The sequence below is a fragment of the Hyaena hyaena genome, unplaced genomic scaffold (assembly GCF_003009895.1).
Source record: "Hyaena hyaena isolate Hyena2069 unplaced genomic scaffold, ASM300989v1 scaffold_1515, whole genome shotgun sequence".
NCBI lineage: Eukaryota > Metazoa > Chordata > Mammalia > Carnivora > Hyaenidae > Hyaena > Hyaena hyaena.
The window spans coordinates 190,284-213,091 of NW_024082149.1; the positions used below are offsets into that span (position 1 = coordinate 190,284).

Genomic DNA, 22,808 nt, shown 5'->3' on the forward strand with positions numbered 1-22,808 from the left:
CCTTCTAGTAACCATCAGTTAGTTCTCTATAGTTAAGGGTTTTAGTTTGGCTCTCTCTCTCTCTCTTTTTTCCCCTTTGCTCATTTGTTTAATTTCTTAGATTCCACATATGAGTGAAAGCATGTGGTATTTGTCTTTTTCTGACTTATTTCTCTTAGCATAATACTCTGTAGTTCCATCCATGTCATTGCAAATGGCAAGATTTCATTCTTTTTTATGGCTGAGTAATGTTCCATTGTATGTATATACATCACATCTTCTTATGCTACATTTTCTGGAGTCAAAATAAAAGACTAAATAGAGAGGATTTTAAAATTCCAATGCTATGTTTCTTATGAAATTTCCAAACAAAAGTTAATTTTCTATACTTAATTTCCCTAACTCTATATGCTCTATGAGGCTTGTATTTTCTCTTAGTGCATCTATGTAAATAATAAGGTCAAAGCACAATGAAACTAGCCATTTTAGGATTAGGGATAATCTTTGAAGATTGCTTATGATCATAAAAGGAAGACTCTTAAGAAAAATTATCCAAAAATTGGAGTAACAGATCAATCTAAGGAATATTTCACTATCTGGGGGAATCAATAATGTTACTATTTATTTAAATCGTTATCTACTATTTATAGAAGACCCAGACTTTGTGATTTTGCTTTTTAACTTATATATTTGTATCTGGCGTTTTCTTTCAGTAAAAATAAAGCTCCCCAAATTATGATTTTATTACTCTTAGACTATTAACTAGTTTTATATCTAAGCAGCAAACTTATTCAGTATTTTTTCTAATAACAGTAAAACTACTATTCTTTTGAACCAGTTTAGACTTCCTGCTAGTTACCTCGTTAATGAGTTGAATATATTTTGACAGGTGTTCGTTCAATATTTTGTGATAATCATATTCTTAACCTTTAGAAAAATATACTCTGACATATCCATGGCACAAAATTGTTAAAAGCCCTTGCTAGCTAATTAGGGAAGTCATAGAAGTCTATCTATGAAACTGTTAACTGAAATTCATTCATTTATGTATTCAAAATGTCAATCAAAAGTATTTATAAACATCTACATGAGGAAGTTTCTCTCCTAGACATTACGGTGGTAATTATGGTACGCTATTTTCCTTCATATAAGAATGTGCCATATAAGAGAATTTACATCACCCACAGAGACATCCAATAAACAAAATAAATAAGAACTGTTATTATATACTTATAAAAATATACCTCACTATTTACTATATTATAAGTTAAAGCCACACAATTTCAAAACATGTGTTTACTTATAGTTAATGAATAAATCAGGTCGTAGGTAGGTTTACATGCCAATATAACTAATGTGGTTTGCGAAAAATAACTTCATTTTTGAAAATAAAAACTTATAGTAAGAAAAAAGGCATTGTTTCATACTTTTGCAAAACTCTTTAATATCAGGCTTAATAGAAGACAGTTGGAATCCCATACACGCTTCTGCATTCACTTTGTTGCAATATGCTGTTTGGTTGAAGTATATGAAGAAATTTCTGCTTCATATAGATACGTAATTGGGGAAAGAAGGATTATTTTACTAGCCTTTTCAGATAATTTAATTTTTAATCATGGCAACCAGTTCACAAAATTCCACATCCATCAGGCTGGCAGCGTCCTTAGTAATATATTTCATAGTGCTTTCATAAGAGTAATATTCTTAAGTACCTTTCTTTGGGGTATGGGAAGAAGGGGCTGAGAAGTTACTTTCCAACATTTCTTCTTTTTGAGCGTCTTCTTGAGCCTTTGGACTTCTTCCATTACAATATGCCAGCAAAGTTCAGTCATTTCCAGTTTATAAAGTAGGTATTATTGATGGGTCCAGGCTTCAGTTAGCCAATTACCAGGTTATTAAGTCCTCTTAAATATACCTGTAAAATATCTCTCCTATAACATTACCTATACCCTGTATGTGGCATCATGGTTCAATTCTTACCGAATCATAAAAATTTTAGTATAAATAGATTATGTTTATACAAGAGTAGCAGGCAAGGGAGTTGGAGAACTAAGGAAGAAGTAGGCCATGGAAGGACTTCTATGTCATAATGAGAAGTTCATTCTCCTTTAATTTACGGCAAAAGAAAAAAATCTGGGATAGCTGGAACCTTTATATTTCCATATTATTTGCACCGTTGAAATTGAATGCTCAACTTGAGAAAATGCATTAATACAAAATCAGCACAAAAGATGTGAATTTTAATATGTTAGCACATCCAATTACAGCACCACAAGGAGAATTAGGAAAAAAGCAGCTATAAACATCCAGCTGCAGAGTTTAAGCAGTCTCATGCTGTGACTTTAGAAAATGCAAATTATACATTCTCATCTTACAAACTAAAATGCATTATTTTAAAGGCCAATCTATATTATGACCTGGAAATTGTAAACTTTAAACAATTCAGGAAATTAATTGAGTCTTTATCTTGATCAATTGAGTAAATGTTAAACTACAATATGGACAGGCCAACATATGTGAAAGTCTCCCTAGCTCAGCTACAGTACCACTTATTAACCAAAAAGTGTCAGGGTGAAACATCCGTAGTCCCCCCACCCATGCTATATTACCTGTATACCTTGTATTAACTGTACTTTAATATGAATTTTATATCAACTGTAAAATGTGATGGTAAAGCATAGCCATTGGCCTTCAATCTGTGTTATGGTGACATTTAATAATATCTATACATTTAATAATGTATACATTATTAAATAATGTATTAAATTAATGTATTAAATAAATACATTTAATAATGTATAGATTACTCTGTTACTTTCAAATTAAATGTAAGCTAAATTAATCACTTGTAGTCTTTCATCATCTGAAAATATCATTTTTTAATAATTTGTTTTTAAGGATAAAATATGATAAAGAAGTAGTCTTCTATGAGAAAAACAAAGTGGTATCCTAATAAAATATACACGTGATGTCACATCCCTGAATTTATTTATCTTATTTTTCTTCACTCAGTGGCAACTCTCTGGCTCATTTACTTTCACCCCCAAATACAAGACATACCCTTGAAGAAGAATCTGCAGTACAGATAGAATAGACACAACTCTCATGATAAAGTGTTAACACTTTAGTTGCTAGGGAGGATAAACCCATCTTTGGATCTTGAACCTCTATGAAGCATTATAGAACAGGACATTTGTGAAACAAGACCAAGCTGGGTGAAAAAAAAGCAAACACTTTCCCTTTCTTTTCCAAACTCCATAAGGGATTCTTCACACCAGAGAGCCTTTAATAATCGTGTAGCTTTGGTTCAAAAAGGACATATTTATTAGAAAGAACAAATATCATGTGTTCCAAGAAAAGGATTTATTAAATATCAGGATGCTAGCTGGACTTTTCTGTTACTCTGAAATTAACCATTACATTGTTAATGGTTCTTTATATCCCCATTTTCTCTACAACCTCTGGCCTTGAAAACCACATTCTTAGATTCCCTGATTTGGGTTTCCATTCTCTCTCTGTCTGTCTTTCTCATCTCTCTTTGTTGTTATTGTTATGGCTTAAGGCACTTAAAATTCTAAAAGATCATTTTAAAATCTAATGTTAATTATTTAAAAAATATATATAATTATTTTATTTTTTCTCTTTTCCTTAGATTTTTTAATATTTATTCATTTTTGAGAGACATAGAAAGACAGAGCAGGAGCAGAGGAAGGGCAGAGAGAGAGGAAGACACAGCACAGAGCCTGATGAGGGGTTCAAACTCACCAACTGCGAAATTCTGACCTGAGCTGAAGTCAGATGCCCAACTGAGTGAGCCACCCAGATGTCCCCAAAATAAAATTATTTTCTAAAGTCACCTTTTATTACTGTAAGTCTGGATAAAATAGAATGTTCTAGAGAACTTAAAGTTTCTAGAAGCATACTGCAATATATCAAGATATTATTGGAAAGTAATGTGGTAATTACTTTGTTTCATGTTATTTTAAAGCCTAAGCCAATTTCATGAAGTAATTTTAGCTCCATTTCCCATTTGTATGAACAACCATTTCAAATTAATTGGGAAAATAAAATATCCTTTTCTAAAAAATGGTGGGAAATGTTATAGCTTTATGGTAATATGGTTAAGAACTTTCATCTTTTAATAAATCTATGTAAAAAGGGGATTGGTGGGGCACCTGGGTGGCTCAGTGGGTTAAGTGTCCAACTTCTGCTCAGGTCATGATCTAACGGTTTGTGAGTTTGAGCCCTATACTGGGCTCTCTGCTGTCAGCACAGAGCCTGCTTCAGATCCTCTGTCCACGTCTCTCTCTGCCCTTCCCCTGTTTATCCTCTCTCTCAAAAATAAATAAACATTTTAAAAAAGGGGGTTGGTGAAAATAGATATTCTTTCTTTTTAAAACTGAAAGATATAAAATACTGTTTTTTTACATTTTCTTTCCACTAAAATTGATTATTTAGTGTGATCCTAGAAAATTAAAAAAATGTTAATATTTATTTATTTTTGAGGGAGAGACAGAGAGAGAGAAAGAGAAAGAGAGAGGGAAAGGGTGAGTGGTGGAGGGAGGGAGAGAGAGACAGAGAGAGAAAGAGAGAGAGACAAAGGCACAGAATGTGAAGTAGGCTCCAGGCTTTGAGATATCAGCACAGAGCTCCCAGTTCAGGGCTCGAACTCACAAACCATAAGATCATGACCTGAGCTAAAGTCACACACTTAACCAACTCAGCCATCCAGGCACCCCGAGAATTTTTTTAAAAGCTTGAAAAGGAATACTTTGCATTTTTCATTTGATATATATTTATGGTTATAGTTAATATGTCACAAATCGCCAAATATTTAGTTTAACAGGAAATGTAGTATGAATTTCTGTATGGGTATTTTGTACAAAACAGAAATCTGTAAAGAAAAAATTATCTAAAAACTTTTTAAAGATTTAAATACAAAATTCATTTACATTGTTTTTAATTTTAGGATAGTCATAATCTGAAAGCTAGTAACTCAATTAATTAAAAGATTATGATAGTTCAATATTAAAATATATTTAACTATAAGCCATTAGAATACTGACTTATCAGACCAAATAATGATGTAAAAATATGTTTGTAATATAGTAAGGGAAATATACTATACTGGGGAGATGTATACCAATGCAATAATAGTTCATAATTCTACATAATTTTCCTTTCTTAAAAATATGTATTTTCATCTGACTCTAATATTTATAAAAATATATTCATATACATATATATTTTTAAAATATACTGCTACTCGACTTGTTCTTTAGTAGAATACTAAATAATGTACATAATTTTTTGACCACCAGATAGCTGAGAGAACATTTTTGTGTATACATTTGATACTGAAGATAAGAAAAGACAAGTAGGGTTGAGCATCTGACTTCGGCTCAGGTCATGATCTCACCGTCCGTGAGTTCAAGCCTTGCGTGGGTTGGGCTCTGCACTGACAGCTCGGAGCCTGGAGCCTGCTTCAGATTCTGCTTCTCCCTCTCTGTCCCTCTCCCACTCACTCTCTGTCTCTCTGTTTCTCTCTCTCAAAATAAATAAATAAATTTTAAAAAAAGACAAGTATATACAACTGTTCTTTACTAGAATTTCTTTGGAAATACATGATCATTTTTTAAATATCTTTTAGTTTTCATTTTTGTAATTATAAAATGAGTCACTGGCTTAAAAGAAACTTTCATTAAGTAAGTAATGAATATCATCCCTATTTAGAAATGAAATACTTGAATCAACTGGGGCACTAATTTTGAAAATTTTCACACAGGGACACCTGGATGGCTCAGTCAGTTAAGCATTAGGCTCTTGAATTTTGGCTCAAGTCATGAGCTCATGGTTCCTGAGATCAAGTCTCGTGTTTGGGATACTCTCTGTGCCCTTCCTCTGCTTGCGTGTCCTCTCTCTCTTGCTCTCTCTCTCAAAATAAATAAACTTAAAAAAAATAAATAAAACTATTGTACTGAATTCATATTTTTATATTCATTTGTTTTTTAAAGTTTTATTTATTTATTACTATTTTTATCATCATCATGTTATATTTAGCCAACCATAGGGTTCATTGGGATTAAATGAGATAATATTTGTAAATTTTTGAGTACAGTGCCTGGTAATTATAATAACAATGATATTAATATACTTCTTATATATGTTTCAGAAGAATAGAATCTCAGTGTCTATCTGTTTCTCTAACATTTGTATCTTTTATGACCTCAAATTACTAGTTTGATTTTAATTGGCCTCAAAATACCAGTCTATATTTCACATGATAATATCTGGTAATTATGAAAGGGAAAATAATATGTTCAACATTTGGTAAAACAGTTCTAAACGTTTAAAATGTGTGAGGTTTTAGTTTAAATGGATATAAAAAGATGTTTATAAATTTATATTTGAATATGAACTTCAGGTGAAATTACATTTAAAAAAAAATCTTTTGATAGAGAGAGAAAGCATGAATGGGGGAGAGAGGAAGTGAGAGAGAGCGAGAGAGAATGTCAAGCAGGTTCCATGGTCAGGGTGAAGCCTGATCCAAGAACCTGGGATCATGACAAGTGTAAATCAAGAGTCGGATGGCCAACTGACTGAACCACACAGGCACTGCTACATTTTTACTTTTTTAAAGTGATATTAGCATTAGCCTACTTCAGTCTCTGCAATTAAATTTAGAGAAGATAATTTTAATTCATATCCTATACTTAAAATATCATTTTTTTTAGTTAACAAAAGTGTTGAAAGTTTTCAGGGATAAAGAAATAAGAATGGATAATTCAAAATTGGCAGGTTTTTTTCTGTCTCCAGCACTCTTGAAGTATCATTTGAGAATTTTTTTATGGTTTCTTAATGGCTATAATTGCCATTAGTAATTGAATGGGTTTACATCCCATGACATAAAACAATCAGGTCTGATTTTCAATTGGGCAGTGTAAAAATTATTATTAGATATTACTGATGTGGAATATAATATAATTAATATCTAAATATTACAGGCAGATAATTGCAATTATGACAACATATTTACTTTTATTGATAACATATATACTTTTCTCTAATGCTTTTATCATTTTTGGTCATTAAAAAGCATGAAAGAATTTATCCACTTAAGTTACCCTATTATGGATGCATTATTTCAGGTTAATGATCTTTTTACCTACAATTTTAAAAAGCAAAAATCTCTGAAGACTTTGGAGTTTTATTTGTTTTGTTTTGTTTTTCACATAGGCAAAAATCTGACCTGAATTGATATGAGGCTATTTATATTCTTGAATCATCTCTTAGTTTGAATATTCATTTTACTGCAATTTTAATATTTTAATATGCTGCTTGAACCCTGCTGTGACTGTTATGTAAATATAGGGTGTTTGCACTGAATTACATATTTAAAACATTCTGAATCTGATATACTCTTGGACTCAAGGATTTGGAAAATATGTTATGAACTTATATTATCATGTTCATTTTAATGGCATAAACTGGGGCAAAGAGATGGTAAGTCATTTTGAAGTCACACAGCTTGTAAATAGGAGTGTGTTTTATTTCCCGGTAAACAATCGATTGGCCTTCAATGTTTTCCTGATCCCTCCTTTCTTTTCCACGGATTCCAAAATCTGAAACATGAAATGTTAGATGGACACCTCTAGATATGTTAGATGCTTTTATGTTTTTAAAAAGAAACATTTTAAATGGGGAAGGGAACTAGGAAAGCTTACTGCTTTTCATGTTGCTAGCTAAAGAATCACTTTGCATTCTGTGGAGATCACATTGGTCAACCCAGATGAGTCAGTTAGACCGGATGTTAATTTATTTGAATGTGTGTGTTATGGTTACTCCAAAGGGTGCCAAATGCTGTGCCAGCATGTACTGTCAAAAAGAAAAAAAAACCACGACCACTGTGAACGACTATATAATCATCAGTCTGCAACGTGGAATTTACATAGCAAGTAAAGTTTTCAAAGGGTTTAAATACATCTGTCTTGATTGAAATTTCACAGATGGAATTTCTAGAGTTATCCACATAGCAGCTAGGGCCGAATGTTAGGAAATCGAGTTTTTGTTTAAGCTCAGAAACCAAATTGTTGTGTGAACTCGAGTAAATAATAAGTATTCTAATCTACTTCATATATTCTCATATGCATCCATAATAGGGTAACTTCAGTGGATAAATACATTCTTTCATGCTTTTTAATGATGAAAAATGATAAAAGCATTAAAGTATATCTTGCCAATGAAAGTAAATATGTTGTCATATATTTGTAATAATCTAAATAATATAAATTATATTTAGAATTTTGTTTCCATGAAATCTAGGTGAAATAAATGTATCTGAGTGCAGTTAATTTAGCCAGTTTTAGAAAGGCCTAATGGTAATATTTATTACTATTTCAGTGTTTAATCCTGAAGTAATTTGGCCCATTCCCACAGTATCAGAAGCCAAGCTCCAAATTTGTCATCTGTAGTGTGTGCCAAGGTAGAATAGAACATTTAAACTAGTTCATATATTCTTTAATAATTTTTTTGGAAGTTACAAAAAATAGTAATTTGTAATCACAACTCTAAATATAAACTCCATCCTTACTCTAATTGTAATTGTGCAAGTGAATAATTCAAGCATAATTTGTCCCTATCACACTCTACATTACTCATTAATGTTTCCCAGCTTTACTTATTATTGGGACAGCAAGATACTGCAAACTCTTAAACTATTTCAATTAATAGCAAAGAATAATTCTTTTCTTTCACACCAGATTAGTGGTTTCTACTTTCTAGACTAGTACATATTCCATTATTCCCAAAATCTCTATGTACACCGAAGAGTCATCATGATTCGTGTGGATGGCTCACTTATTAGGCCACTAATATAAAAACATTTCTATAAAATCAAAGAATGTGAATAAGTCTTTAGACTTAATGAGAGTATATACCCTATGAAGAATATATAAATGTTGAAGATTATAAATTGTGGTAATTCATAATGCAGCATGCATCTCAAAAAATTTTTAAATAGCTAAACAGGGGTTGTATAAATTTTAACTTCTCTTCTCTGATTAAAACTTAGGTTTTTAGGAGGCACCTTGCTGGTTTAGTTGGTAGAGCATGCAACTCTTGATCTCAGGGTCCTGAGTTCAAGATCCATGTTGGCCATACAGCTTACTTAAAAAACTTAGATATTTAAAATTAATTTGTTAATAAAGTAAAATAAATTTGTTTGGATATGAGGGTAAGAACATAATGGATGAATTGAGCAGGTTCCCACTTTTTACAAAGGGAAACAGTTATTGTGAATATTTATAATTTAAGATGATACATTTGATACACACCAAATTATACATAGATTAGAACAAAAGAATTCCAAATTACTTTTCTAGATATACAAGCATTAAATACAAGTCACACAAATATGCTAATGGTTTTTAATGAATTCAGATTTTAATCTACATTTAAAACACAAAAAGTAACCTTCAAAACCTCCTGCCATGGTAATTAACTCAAGAAGAATTTCCAAAAGACTTTTCCTAAGGATGGCAAGAGGGAGTGAATGGCATTAAAGATCCACTTGACTTTCTCCATGGTAGTGAACAGATAATCTGAGGTCTACTCAAATATAAATTGAACAAACTCAACATTTTTCAACCCAAGCCAGTTCCTTCTACTAGTTTCTCTATTTCTGTTGTATAAATATTATATACATAGTATATATAATATGTAGTAATAAAATTATATATCCATAATTGCAGACAAAATACAGGAGGCTCTCATTAAAAAAAAGTTTGGGGGAAGAAATGGACTAGTCTTCTATAATCGCAAGACTATGAGTTCTCTCTGTCCCATATTAGGAAAACAAGATCTCTCAGTAATGTCCATTAGATGGGTATATCTGGGTTAATTAAGCACTGAGACAGTTGGAGTATTTGCATAATGCCCATTTTAGGATTATACCATCTAAGCACCACTGCTTTGTATGTGATTTTCCCAATTTAGAATTATGGCATTAGGCTGTCTCTGCTTTGTATGAGGTGTGTCCAAGAGGCCAAAATTCATCAGTCTCTTCTTGTGGGTATTCCTTCATCCAAGAGGAGAAGGTTTGGCCATAATTTGGTTTACTCTGGCATAGAACTGTTATTTGAATGTCTCTGTATGTCAGAGATTCAGTGACAGAACCGGTCCATTGAGATAATATTCTGAGCCCTATATGATTACACTGCATTACTATAAACACAACCACAAGTAGAAATTGAAACAACCAGTGATGAACTCTTTTGGACCAATGGAATATTGGCTTTGCTATCTCTAATGGACTCTGTATAGTCTGCAAAGCTGATAATAAAGTAGGCTGAATTATTAAGCCTAATAAATTAACAGGCAACAACTAATAAGTTCTGGTTCCACAAATGCAATATAGGAAGGAAATACTAAAAAAATCAAGCTTTAAGAAACTTGCAGTAATTACACTTTATTTTCCTCTGTTATTTTTACATTATTTTTCATCTCCCGGACATTACTGAAAGTGACACACACTGAAAGTGTTTGTGATGACTATTCTCTATTGTTTTTATTTATTTTTTTAAGCAGCAAGCAAAAGGTTATTAAAGTATAAAATTAAAAGAACAGTATAAAAGCTCTCTTTACAGAGAAGGGACATTCGAAAATGAATGGCCATTGGGGCGCCTAGGTGGCTCAGTCAGTTGAGCATCCGATTTCGGCTCAGGTCATGATCTCACGGTTCATGGGTTCGAGCCCTGCATCTGGCTCTGTGCTGACAGCTCAGAGCCTGGAGCCTGCTTCGGATTCGGTGTCTCCCTCTCTCTGACCGTCATCCCCTGCTCACACTGCCTCTCTCTCTCAGAAATTAAAAAGGAAATAAAAAATAATAATAATAAAAAGAAAGTGAATGGCCATGATAATAGGCAGGGGTCTTTGTTTTATAAGGTTCTGACCCCTCTCACCTTCCCTTCCACCTAGTTCCTTCTCAGGTCCTACCCTTATTGGGTTGATAACTCTGGGTGCTGGGTTGTCCCTTCCTGATTGGCTCATTTCCATTGTATGAGGGGTAGTCTATGGCCATACTGTTCCTTGTGGGGAATATGTTTTATGATCTATTACTTATTTTAAGTTAGGTATTTTGTCAAATTCCTGAGGGAAGTCCGTCTCCACTCAGGCTCCATGACCTGTGTGGATTTGGACTACATAAAACTGGCCTCTACAGAGAATAACAGGAAAGGTTTCACAAACTTCATGTGGATATGGCCATCGGAGACACTAATCACTGGTGCCTGTCCATAGTAATTATAAAGAATTATAAGGATAATCCCATGGTAGCATGCAGACTTTCTGTATATAGAGAAGTTCTCAGAGACCCAACCAATTTTTGTATTTAAAGCCATAGGAAATGAACAGGTGAATTGTAACCATGCATTTTTTTTTGTTTGTTTATTTATGTATTATGGGAGAGAGGCAGCATGAGTGAGGAGGAACAGAGAAAGAGAGGGTCTGAGAATCCCAAGCAGGCTCTTCACTGTCAGCACAGAGCCCAACACAAAGCCCCAACTAACAAAACCGTGAGATTACAACCTGAACTGATACCAAGAGTCGGATGCTCAACCAATTTAACCACCCATATGCCCCTGCAACCATGTATTTTGAATACACCAAGAACTGAATATGATATGGAGAGAGAGGGAGACAGAGAATCCCAAGAAGACTCCACACTGGCAGCACAGGGCCCGATGCAGGGCTCAAACTCACCAACTGTGAGGTCATGACCTGAGCCAAAATCAAGAGCTGGTCACGTAACTGAGTGAGCCACCCAGGCGCCCTTAGAGACTTTTGACTTAGCCACAGTTCAAGGTATTATGTGAGTGGAAATTCACATTGACCCATGAACCCATAAAAGGAATAGAAATGGTGTCCCAATAACCTAAATCATTTTCATGGTGATATAGGTTAGGGATTGAATTATGTCCCCTAAAACACACATTAGAGTTCTAATACCCAGGACCTCAGAATGCAGCCTTAGTTGAAGGCAGGGTCTTTACAGAGGTAATCAAGGTAAAATGGCATAACTAGGTTGAATCCTACTACAATATAATCAGTGTCCTTATAATAGGAAAATTTGGACACAGAGACACCCATACAGAGAACAGCATGTGAAGACTGGAGTTATGCTGCCTTAAGCCAAGGTACTACCAGGGCTAGAAAAGAGCTGAAACAGATTCCTTCCCTAGTGCCTTTGCAGGGAACATGGCCCTTCCAACACCTTGATGATAGTGGACTTCTGGGCTCCATCCCTCTGTTGGCCAACTGATCTAGATGCTGTGAGTCAAACTTAGCCTGCTTAAACTGAGAAAATGATCCATCTGAATGTTTGGTGAGGAGACACGTCAACTTAGAGGCATCTCATTTGGCTGGGATGATAGAAGCTGCTCATTTAGCATGTAGCTCTGTGAGGGCATTGCCATTGGCTTTTGATCTGCCTACGCACTTCTACCTTCGTGACCACTGTTTGTGAGTCTTGAATAGCTTCCACTAAGTCATTGGTATCTTTCTCATCACTAGTCAAAATATTTGATGTTATAAATCCTTCAGATTTCATAGCATTTCAAAGTCACAAATAATTCTAAAATCATTATCTATTTTATCTTCTGTCTTTTGCAACAGTATAGGCTTCAGTCAGAGCTATTACTTCTACCACCTGGGAAGATCAAATATTATGTAATGGAGCTGCTTTAAGGTCTGTATTTTCAACAGGCACAATAAAAGTGGATGTCTTTGCCATTTTCAAAATCCATCTATAAACAATATTAAATCAAGTGGCGGGTGGTGGGGGGTGAATGGAGTCAAAAGGTACCAACTTCCAGTTGTAAAATAAGTTATGGGGATGGAGAAGTCTTTACTGCATACAAGGTCCTCTGCCTTGAAGTTTAAGAGTAGCAAATACTGATATAATCATTAATATTCAGCATAGCTGTATTTTTTCTAGCATTAAATCCTAAATGCGGTTGCTTTCTATTGTCTCTGCAGCTTCTGATGAGGTCCCTAAAGTTCATGAGTTTCAATGTAGTTCAGGGTCAAGGTGCAAAAGACAGCACCCTGCTGTGGCCTCTACTTGCCAATGCCTGTAATCCCAACAGAGCCAGTAGCTCACTGAGCCTCATCTTGGCGGGCATCAGCTGATGCTATCCAGGAGGCCAGGCTTTGAGTGAGCCCCACTCCCACGTTCCTTGCCTTTGCAGAAGCCTGAGTGCTCCCACCACTCCCACCTCCTACCCTGCTTCTTTGTTGATGCCTGTACACTTCCGCTTGAGGCTCAGTATTGCAGTCTGCCTCTAAAATAACCAAAGTTGTATAGAGGAGGCTACCCTGAACTTCAGATCAAAATCCTCTGTGCCTTAAGGCTTAAATTATCTTGCCAAAATGGCAACAATTAAAAGCCTACTGCTAACACACAAAAAAAATCAATGACCCAGTCAGTGCAAGCCTCTACAAACTGCCAAGATCAAAACTCCCTGTGAATGTGTTAAAGTCTGAGCTTGAAAACCACGAGCTCTGGCCACCCAAAGCTTCTCCACTTGTATACTGTGTTCACTCAAGTCTCAGTCCTGCTTTATTTAGCGTACTGGCCCATGCAGCACAAACTGGAGTTTTGGATGTTACATTCCCCAAAACATAGGCCCTTCCCCTGTTCTGCCACCATCCCCTTCCTTTTCCTGCTCTTTGTCAATACTGCCCTGTTCTTTAGTTTCAGTACAAAAATAGTAATCAAGAGTATATATATACACTGTGCAGGCAGGGAAGGTGTTCTCCCCAAAATTATTAGGTAAGTCACTACCTCGCTGGGCAGAAAAAGAGCAGCAAAGAGACCATTAGTGCTGGGCTCAGGGTGTCTCCTCCACATGGAAGAAGACATCAACCAAGGATATACCTGTTAGAACCCATCCGGAATAACAGAAATGTAACTATTTTTAAGACTTTTAAATATATCCCTGGCTTTCTTCCCTTTGTCTTTTCCTTAAGCTGTCTTCAACTCTTCTCAACCTTAAAGGCTTTTCCCACATGCCATGAAACTATCCCTATTGTCTTCAAAAATTTCTCAGAAAACTGAGGCCCTTGTTCAATGCTTTGCGAAATGTGGTCTGAGAAGCATCCACAACAGAATCACAGATTGTTTGTTAAGACGTTAGTGAACCCATCAGTGCTATCTAAATCTTGAAGTTAGGAGCCTTGCCAGTGCCTTGTAAGAAGTTCTGTTAGCGCATGAAGAAGTTCCTTAATGCATGAAATCCGAATTTTTTTTGGTACCTCATTATCACAGATTACTTTTGTCTTACGATGTTATTTGGCATTTGCCGCTCTGTAAATTGCTTGGAGGAAGTTCTTTTTTAAGACTAATTCCTTAACACAGACGCTGCACATATAGCAGCTGCTTAACAGCATTTTTAAAATGCACTCAACTCCTTTTTACTCAGCTTTCGAAAAGACTAGCTCTCTTCCCTTGTCCTGTCCCGATAAAGCGTCTCCCTGGTCTCATCCTGAGAAAGTGTCTAGAAGTGAAAGAAAAACACATGTGAAATCACTATACAGCAATTAATTGAAATATGTTAGTTCCACAATGTATTCTTTTCTAAGGTTGCCACATTGTCTTTTTGAGTTGCTCATTTTAAAGACTATATAATATACTGCACATTTCTAAGCACTGTATTTTCATCTAATAAAAGAATTTCTCTTCTTTGGTAAACTGTGTTTCCTCAGCATCTCCTACTGCATTTTTTTTTTTAATGTTTATTCATTTTCGAGAGAGTGTGAGCAGGAGAGGGACAGAGAGAGGGAGACACAGACTAAAGCTGGTTCCAGGCTCTGAGCTGTCAGCACAGAGCCTGACACGACTCCAACTCACGAGTTGCAAGATCAGGACCTGAGCCAAATTTGGATGCTTAACCAGGTCGCTTAGCCGACTGTGCCACCCAGGCGCCCCTCCTACTGCACTTTTAAATGCATGGTAATCTGTAGAGTGCACGGGTCTCAGAAACCTTAATGCAGTACCAGGCTGCATGTTACTATTTATGAAATTTTATTATACAATGTTTTACAAATATTATCATATAGCCCTTCTCATTTTATAGTGATTGCCAGGTGGTAGGAGAAGCAACAGACCAGCATTTTCCCTCAGTTCACAAAGGTACCAGTACTGGTAATGTCTAGACACAACACTCTACCATAATAAAGTCCCGCAGAGCTGAAAACTTAATTCTTGCTGTGACACTGCTTGGTTTCCATCATCTTTCAAAAGATTTGACACTAACCTGTGTGCTTTCACTTAAGAGAATATTTGCAAATAGCAGACTGAATTCTTACACCAAATTTTACTTTATAAAGACCAAATGATAGTATAGGGGGGCAGAAAATCGTTTCAGCACCTGGGTAGTCTGCTCCCAGGTTTCTGAATTTTAAAACATAATAGTTGAGGGGTGCCTGGGTGGCTCAGTTGGTTAAATGTCCCACTTTGGCTCAGGTCATGATCTCACGGTTCATGGGTCCAGCTCTGCCCTGATAGCTCCAAGCCTAGAGCGTGCTTCAGATTCTGTGTCTCCTTCTCTCCCTGCCACTCCCCTGCTACCATTCTGTTTTTCAAAAATGAACAAAAATGTTTTAAATAATTAAAAAAAATAATAGTTGATTACTAAATTTAAATATTTTATTGAAATAATTCATTGAAAGCTGTGGTCCTTTATTTTTAAAACATTTTATTTCATCTGAATTTCATATGGTACAAAAATATTACATGCTTAAACATGTTCAAATAGAAAGTTCTTTCAGTTCTTTGGGCCACCTCGAAGGAAAATAAATAAGAAACAAATAATATTTTATGTATAGCATACATAGAAAACTTTCTTTCACAAGAATAAAAATATTTGGACATTTTATACTTAGTGAAGCTTAGCAATCCATTTTATGTTAATAAATTTAGTTGTTAGGAGATACAGTACATATATAAAAGAACTCAATAAAGGGAAGATATTATAACTGTTAATTAAAAACATGTCTGCTTTAATTTGTTTCTTGTATTTTTTTAAGAAGATACTCCATTTGTAAATTCAAGTTTGGCTGACCCTTTTTAGTCTTTTTGCTCAATATTTTGAATACTTCCATTTTCTTCTTTTTATAGAGCCTTTGGGCTTCTTCTCTCTCTTGTTTTCTCTTCTCAAATTCCTACAATTATTAACATGCAATTTCCATTAGTAACAAACAGTAGATATAGTTCATTGTGTTGAAATAGCTATTACCATGCAAACCTTTAGCCTTATCTAGATTTTGCAAAATGAGAGGTGTTACCTGTCACTGAAGTAGTATACCCTCTGCCTTTACTCTGTAATGCTTTAATACACACTAACACAAAGTTATCAAAAATTTGTAATTCTCTGGCTACAAAATTAGAGTGCAGAGGAAAGAAGGCATATTTATGATTTCATCATAAATTCCATATTTATCATTTCATCATAAATTTCATATTCATCATTTAATTAGATCTGCTGAAGAGTTAGAAGGGACTTTAGAGATTACCTACTCCATATAATACAAAAATCTTCCCTTCCAGAATATCTAGTATTCTATTTAATTTGCCATCTAACAGATTTAATTCAGAAAACATTTACTGATTACATACTAGGCAAAACACGGCTAGGCATTATGGTTGTGATTAAGAATTATGCTCATTTGATTTGCTAGGATAAAGACTCAAATTCATTTGAGCATAAAAAAATAATTCAAATTTATATGTAAACCTGAAAAGCACTACTTGAAATGCACAATATTCTTAAGAATGTTCAACAAAAGTTCTTAAAAAAATTCAATACATGCACTGTTTCTCAATTTCCCTGGTAACACATGTAGCGCCCAAATGACACAGCCTGTATTTGTATGGTAATATAATTATCAAAGTGCTTTCACATCATAGCATATTCCATTCTTATAAAACTTTCAATCTAGGCTACTATCTTCATCTTACAGATGAGGAACTGATACTCCATGATATGGAAAATGACTTGTCCCAAATCCCAAATACCCTGTAGAGCTAAGTCTCCTATCTAGATCTTGTGAATTCAAAGTCTGATTAGCACTAAAACTTATGTTCTCCTATGGTATAGTACTTCATTTACTTTAATAAGCACAAAAGATCTGGAACCTATTTGTGAATTTAGGTATATAGAGGCTAGTTTATCTCTATGGAATTTCTCTAAAGAAAGTAAAATTGAAGTCTTACCATTTATCATGGGTGCTTATTTAACTAATGTACCTAGTTTTGATTTTTCATGGATTGGTTTTGGCTTTTTTCCTGACATCTGATATCCATACATAAATATATATATATACATACATACATATATATATATATACATACATAAATATATATACATAAATATATATATAAAGAAAATTTTAAAAGATATTAAATGTTTTATACTATAGTTATCCTTACTTTATCTGATATACTATTTCCAAAGGTGGCAGATAATAACAGATGGTTGCTGGTTAGAAAAGAGCATAATGTAACAAACGATGAAACAAATGTCCAGTACTTCCTCTGAGAAATGTCTCTACTTCATCCTAGTTACCATTCAGTTTAAGAATAATCAGAAGAATTATACATTGTAAACCTCAGATTTCTTAATTATACACATCCTAAAGCTACGATATAATGGAAATTTTGTCAGTGCCATCTTTGAAGTAGTTTTTGATTGATGTGCTATCCTTTTAAAAAAAATTTTTTTAATGTTCTATTTATTTCTGAGAGAGAGAGCAAGCGAGCAAGCGAGAGAGAGCGAGAGTGAGCGTGCAGGGGAGGGTCAGAGAGAGAAAGGAGATACAGAATCTGAAACAGGCTCCAGGCTCTGAGCTAGCTGTCAGCACAGAGCCCGACACGGAGCTCGAACCCACAAACCGTGAGATCATGACCTGAGCCGAAGTCGGACGCTTAACTGACTGAGCCACCCAGGCGCCCCAAAAGTGATAGATTAATATAGCTTTAATGCAAAAAATAAAAACCACAGATTAAACGGAACAATTCTGTTGAAGCTGTGGATAATTTTGTTGTTCTCGTTTGAAAAAGACTATTGTAATTTTGGGTTTCCAAATGACAATAAAGAGTGGTAACTTTATACTAAGCTACTCTAGGAAGCTTTTTAATAGACAAGATCAACTCTTTAGAGAAAAAAAATATTCTAACATCTCCCTGTTTTATTTGTTTTAATGTAAAATTATGATAATCTGTATTTTTGTTATATCAGTAGATCTCAAATTTTATTATACATAAAATCTCTTGAAACACTTGTTAAAAATTCAAGTTCCTGGATCATACTCTTAAAACATGTTGTCCCAGATGCTCACATTATTAACCTATAAGCAGTATCTCTTAAGATCCTATTCTTGACCTACTAGTGTCCCTTCTCAAGGATAACAGAAATGATCGAGGAAATCTGTTAAAATTCTCCAGCTCTGCTCCAACCACTCATTTATTCAACAGCAATTTACAGAAAACATACTATGTGCACACACTAAGAAGCACAGCTTTACATATACATTTAGAATTTTTTTAAAAATTTAAATATTTTAAAAGATCTTACTTGTTTCTTAGCAGCACGCTCAGCTTGTACTTGTTCATATTCTTCCTGCGCTTTTTGATTTGAGGTTTTCTTTTTCTTTCTCTTTGGAATAGTAATGGAGCTTTTTAAGATAAAGATATAGAAGTCAAAGGATTAAAAATGATGTAACCAAAATTCTGACACAAGTATGTCAAATATAGTACTTGCATAGAAAAATCCCACTGATGCAAAGATAGAGCAAGGAAGAGAAGTTGGAAGAAAGAGGACATCAATCTTATTAGCAAAATGTCTAAACAACATACTAAAAATATAGTTATAGCTTTCAAAATATAATTAAAAAATAATTATAAATGAATGATTATAGAGACTCTTCGAGAAATATTTCAACCAGGGACAATTCAGAAAGCTTTGAAAGATCCTAAAATGTTAACAAACAGGAAAACAACACAAGAATGACAGAAATGACAGTAGGGAAAAAAAACCTTTGAATTGAAGGGTATTACAGATGTTGCATGTACATAAACTTTAATCCAAAAGTGCTTTGATCAACTTGTCTCTACTTCATCTATTCAGTCATGAATGACCACACTTTGAACCTAGTCCCCATTTAGAACTGTTCTATATTAAAGTACTTCTCCCCTCTCTGATGTCCCACTCTAATCTAACTCAACTACTTAGGCTCAGACTCCATTCATTTCTTAAGCTATCTGATTCAGTAAATAATCTTCCTTTTCCTGATCTCAATTTTTCACTATGCCAATTCACAACTACACTAAAACATGTCAACAGTTCCTTTCTTGAACAGATGCATAAATTACTCATCACCAGACCTTATGTACTCTTCTAAATATCAGTCTTATTCCTTGTCCTTTCATAGTCAAATACCTAGAAAGAATAGAAAATAGACTACAGATGTCACATCAGTCACTTTTTTCCCCACATTTACTCCTTAACTCCTTGCAATTTGGGATTTGTTCTCTTTAATGAAACGATCCATGTCAAATAGGACCTTGTAGCCAAGTAAGATGATTGAGTCAATGGGCAATATTCAGTCTCCTTTAATTGACCATTCACTACTTTCAAAAATTTCATTCCTTAGTTTTAGTGACACTCTTCTCTCCTGATCATGATTTTCTTTCTTGCGCCAGGTTTTTCCCCAAGTGTTTCTCTTCTTAGTCTCCATTCTTTAGATAGTCATAACCAAGTTAATATGGACTATCTATTGAAAATCTCTTCAAAGTCACCTATGATTACCTAAACCATAAATCCAAAGACTTGCTCTTAAATTCCTTGTTTTTCTTGGACTTTACAGTATTTGATAGATGTCCAATCTCTTTGTACAACTGTCCTCTGCTGACTTGATTGTTTCTGTATTCCCCTTTCTCCAATTATGACACATCTTTTTTAACTTCTTCAGTAACTTTCTCCTGCTTTAACCTCAAAGTTAAGAAATTTTTACGATATGATTTTGACCTTCATACTGTGTCTCATGGTTTAACCCCCCTTACCTCAATTATTACCAAGAATGCCTAAAACCTGCATTTCTAGATTTGCCAGAGCTATACATCCATTATTCAATAATATGATGAACATGCCTACTAACAAAATTCAAATTTTAGTGTCTCTGTTTCTATTTTCAATTACACTTTTTCCTGGGGTCTTATTTCCTGTTACTTTTACCACAAATAGTTAACAACGTTAAGCAATCTCTACACTCAACATGGTGCTTGAACCGACAAGCCTGAGACCAAGAGTCGCACGCTCCACTAAGCCAGCCAGGTGCTCCAAAGAGAGAGGCAGTGAGCACTCCAGATACTAACAACTTTAAAGAACAATATTTTAGTGAGCTAAAAAGTTAAGAGTCCCAAGTAACAGCTGGGTTCTGTGCTGGTTTAGGTTTTAGCACATTTTAACTTAAGGTATGCTACAGAAAGTTAACTCTTATAAAACCCAAGTGTTATACAGTTATGCCATTTGTTTCTTAATTGCAACCAAGTCTGTGTCCTCTGGGGGGGGGAAATCTATAGAATAGCAGTAGCAGCAGCAGTTAACACCTATGTAGTACTTCTTATATACCACACGCCTTTTTAAATACCTTATATAAATAAACCAGTCTTCACAACACCATGAGATGGGTCAGGGGTACCACAGCGTCTGTGTGAATAATCCATTCTGGAGTTGAACAAATGGCAGCTCTGAATTAGAGACTTCTTATTATCATTTCTATCTCAGAGAAGAGCCACCCATATGTTAACTCCAGCTCCAGAGTCTGACGTTAACCAGTATACTATAATATCTCTTAAAGTAGTTGTTGGTTTTTTTTAAACATGTGTTGCTAATAAGAGTTTACCACGGTCCAAAAAAGTTAAATGTATTTGAGGCTGAAATTCAAAACCCAGATCTTTTAGTTCCAACTTCATTACATCTTCCATTAACATAAACTAGCCTAATTCAGTCACTTTCACTAAAAAGAAAGCTTCCTGAAAATATTTTCACATTATTCAGTGTGATTTCTAAATGCCTTAAATGAGAAAAATTCCAATTCCTCAAACTACCCTATAATCTCTTTCATAAAACACTATTTATGTCTAAAATAAAGGATTTTAAAAAAATAATACATACTTTATTCTCTCTGCTGATTGAGGCTGCTCAGTACTACAATGTTCTTCAGACAAAGCTTGGGTGATGCTACATTGTTCTTTTGGCAAAGGGTGATCAACTTGTTCTTTTGACAAAGGTTGTTCAACTTTTCTAAGTTGCTTCCTGAGCCTTTCCTCTTCAGCTAAATAAAGATGTTTTAGATGATCAGGGTATCGATCTGTGAACTGGGATTCCAGTGAGGTTTGAGCCTTCTTTTCCCTCCATAGCAATTTTTTGTAATTTTGCTGAATCTTCAGTTTTCTTCGGAATGCAAAGCCTTGTCCTATTGAAGAATACCAGTCATAAATTACTTTCTCAGAAAGTAAGTTGAGCGAAAAATATATCTATTCATTTAAAATGGAAAACTGTTTACATCATCACGTTCAGAAGCTAGAATTACACTGTTTAGCTTTAAAAAGTCATTTCAAGAAAACAAGTTTAAGGGAATGGAATGAATAGTATTTTAGTTCTTTGCAAAAAGACTAGGCTAATATTAGTCATGCACACTCAATAATCTCAAAGAAGAGAAAATGACTTACATAACTCCAACTGACTGTACCCCAAACCATAAATTCCTTAATTCATCTAAAACACTTAACCGAGGTCTTCAATAGTTTTAGAAAAAACCCACATCAATTATTTTACCTTAGAAAAGCACTATATGACTGATTTTTCTCAAGAAATTCAGTACAAAAGAGAGAAGATGGTATATGATGCTCTGTACAGCTAGCATTTTCGAGAAAAATGAATTTATAACTTATACATTCCAAATGGGATTTGAGGAAACCTGCAGACAGTAAGACAAAATAAAAACACAAACTAAGGCGAAATTCAGGAAGATCAATAAAAGAAAACGGTTTCTAAAGCTTTGGGATATTTGTAATCGACCAGGATCTGGGGCAGTACACTTCCGGCCCCAACTTTCTCTATATCCTTTACCGTAATACATGCAGAAATGGACCCATAGATGCTCTCACAGTTTCACAGAAGAAAAAAATTAAGGAAAACAATTCTGATCAAGAATGGGGTGAAGTCTAGGAAAACGCTTAAAGATTCAGAGTTAGTAATCACCGCCTCAGCTTCCCATCAAGAGCTATGGGAAGCCCACGGCGTCAGCGGATTTAGGAATGGCCCTCTGCCCCAAGCAGGACTGGACCTAGTTCCTAAAGCCTTCTTCCCTGTACGGCAGGTTTCATATCCTAAGATTCTGCAGGCCTGAGAACCTGTAAAAGGCTGCCTTCTTACGTACCCTCCCGAACGCTTCCCACGAAGGCCTGCGGATGATTAGATCGCCACGTCCTCTGCTTCACATTCTTATTCCTGAATCCGACCGGAGAAACTCCATCGCTACGAGACCCCAAATTCCCTGCCGGCCACCCAGCCGCCGGCCTTACCGGCGCCATAGCACACCTAGCAAGTCGCCAGGGGAAAAAAAAAATCACAACGGACGCTGCTAAAGTACGTAATGAGACAAAAGCAATCGATCACCCAACTAGAGTCCAGATCGGAGATCTATTCATCCGGTCTGTCTTGCGACCAAGCCCTCGCCCTGCGGCTACGTTTGCGCCACCTACAGCCCGG

The 22,808-nt window shown here is 34.9% G+C and overlaps 1 protein-coding gene across 2 annotated transcripts; it reads right to left on the reverse strand.

Moving 5' to 3' along the window:
* Positions 1-1,577: 1,577 nt before the first annotated feature.
* On the reverse strand, positions 1,578-22,793 carry CCDC59 (coiled-coil domain containing 59). 2 transcript variants are annotated; one of them, XM_039223995.1, is made up of 4 exons: positions 22,477-22,793; positions 21,210-21,510; positions 18,609-18,708; positions 1,578-1,894 (listed from the first exon to the last, which is right to left on the reverse strand). In XM_039223995.1, the coding sequence occupies exons 1-4, from the start codon at positions 22,628-22,630 to the stop codon at positions 1,856-1,858; spliced, it is 594 nt and encodes a 197-aa protein (XP_039079926.1). In that variant the 5' UTR covers positions 22,631-22,793; the 3' UTR covers positions 1,578-1,855. The 2 variants fall into 2 exon arrangements, with proteins under 2 accessions (XP_039079926.1, XP_039079925.1); XM_039223994.1 differs by lacking the exon at positions 1,578-1,894 and adding an exon at positions 15,805-16,197.
* Between the last annotated feature and the right edge of the window lie 15 nt (positions 22,794-22,808).

Excerpts from the sequence above, each read along its gene's own strand:
- CCDC59 (XM_039223994.1), bottom strand. The coding sequence starts at position 22,630 with ATGGCGCCGGTAAGGCCGGCGGCTGGGTGGCCGGCAGGGAATTTGGGG. Across the intron at positions 18,709-21,209 it reads CAATCAGCAGAGAGAATAAA|CTCCATTACTATTCCAAAGA; the intron begins GTATGTATTATT and ends TATCTTAAAAAG. Across the intron at positions 16,198-18,608 it reads AGCGTGCTGCTAAGAAACAA|GAATTTGAGAAGAGAAAACA; the intron begins GTAAGATCTTTT and ends TAATAATTGTAG.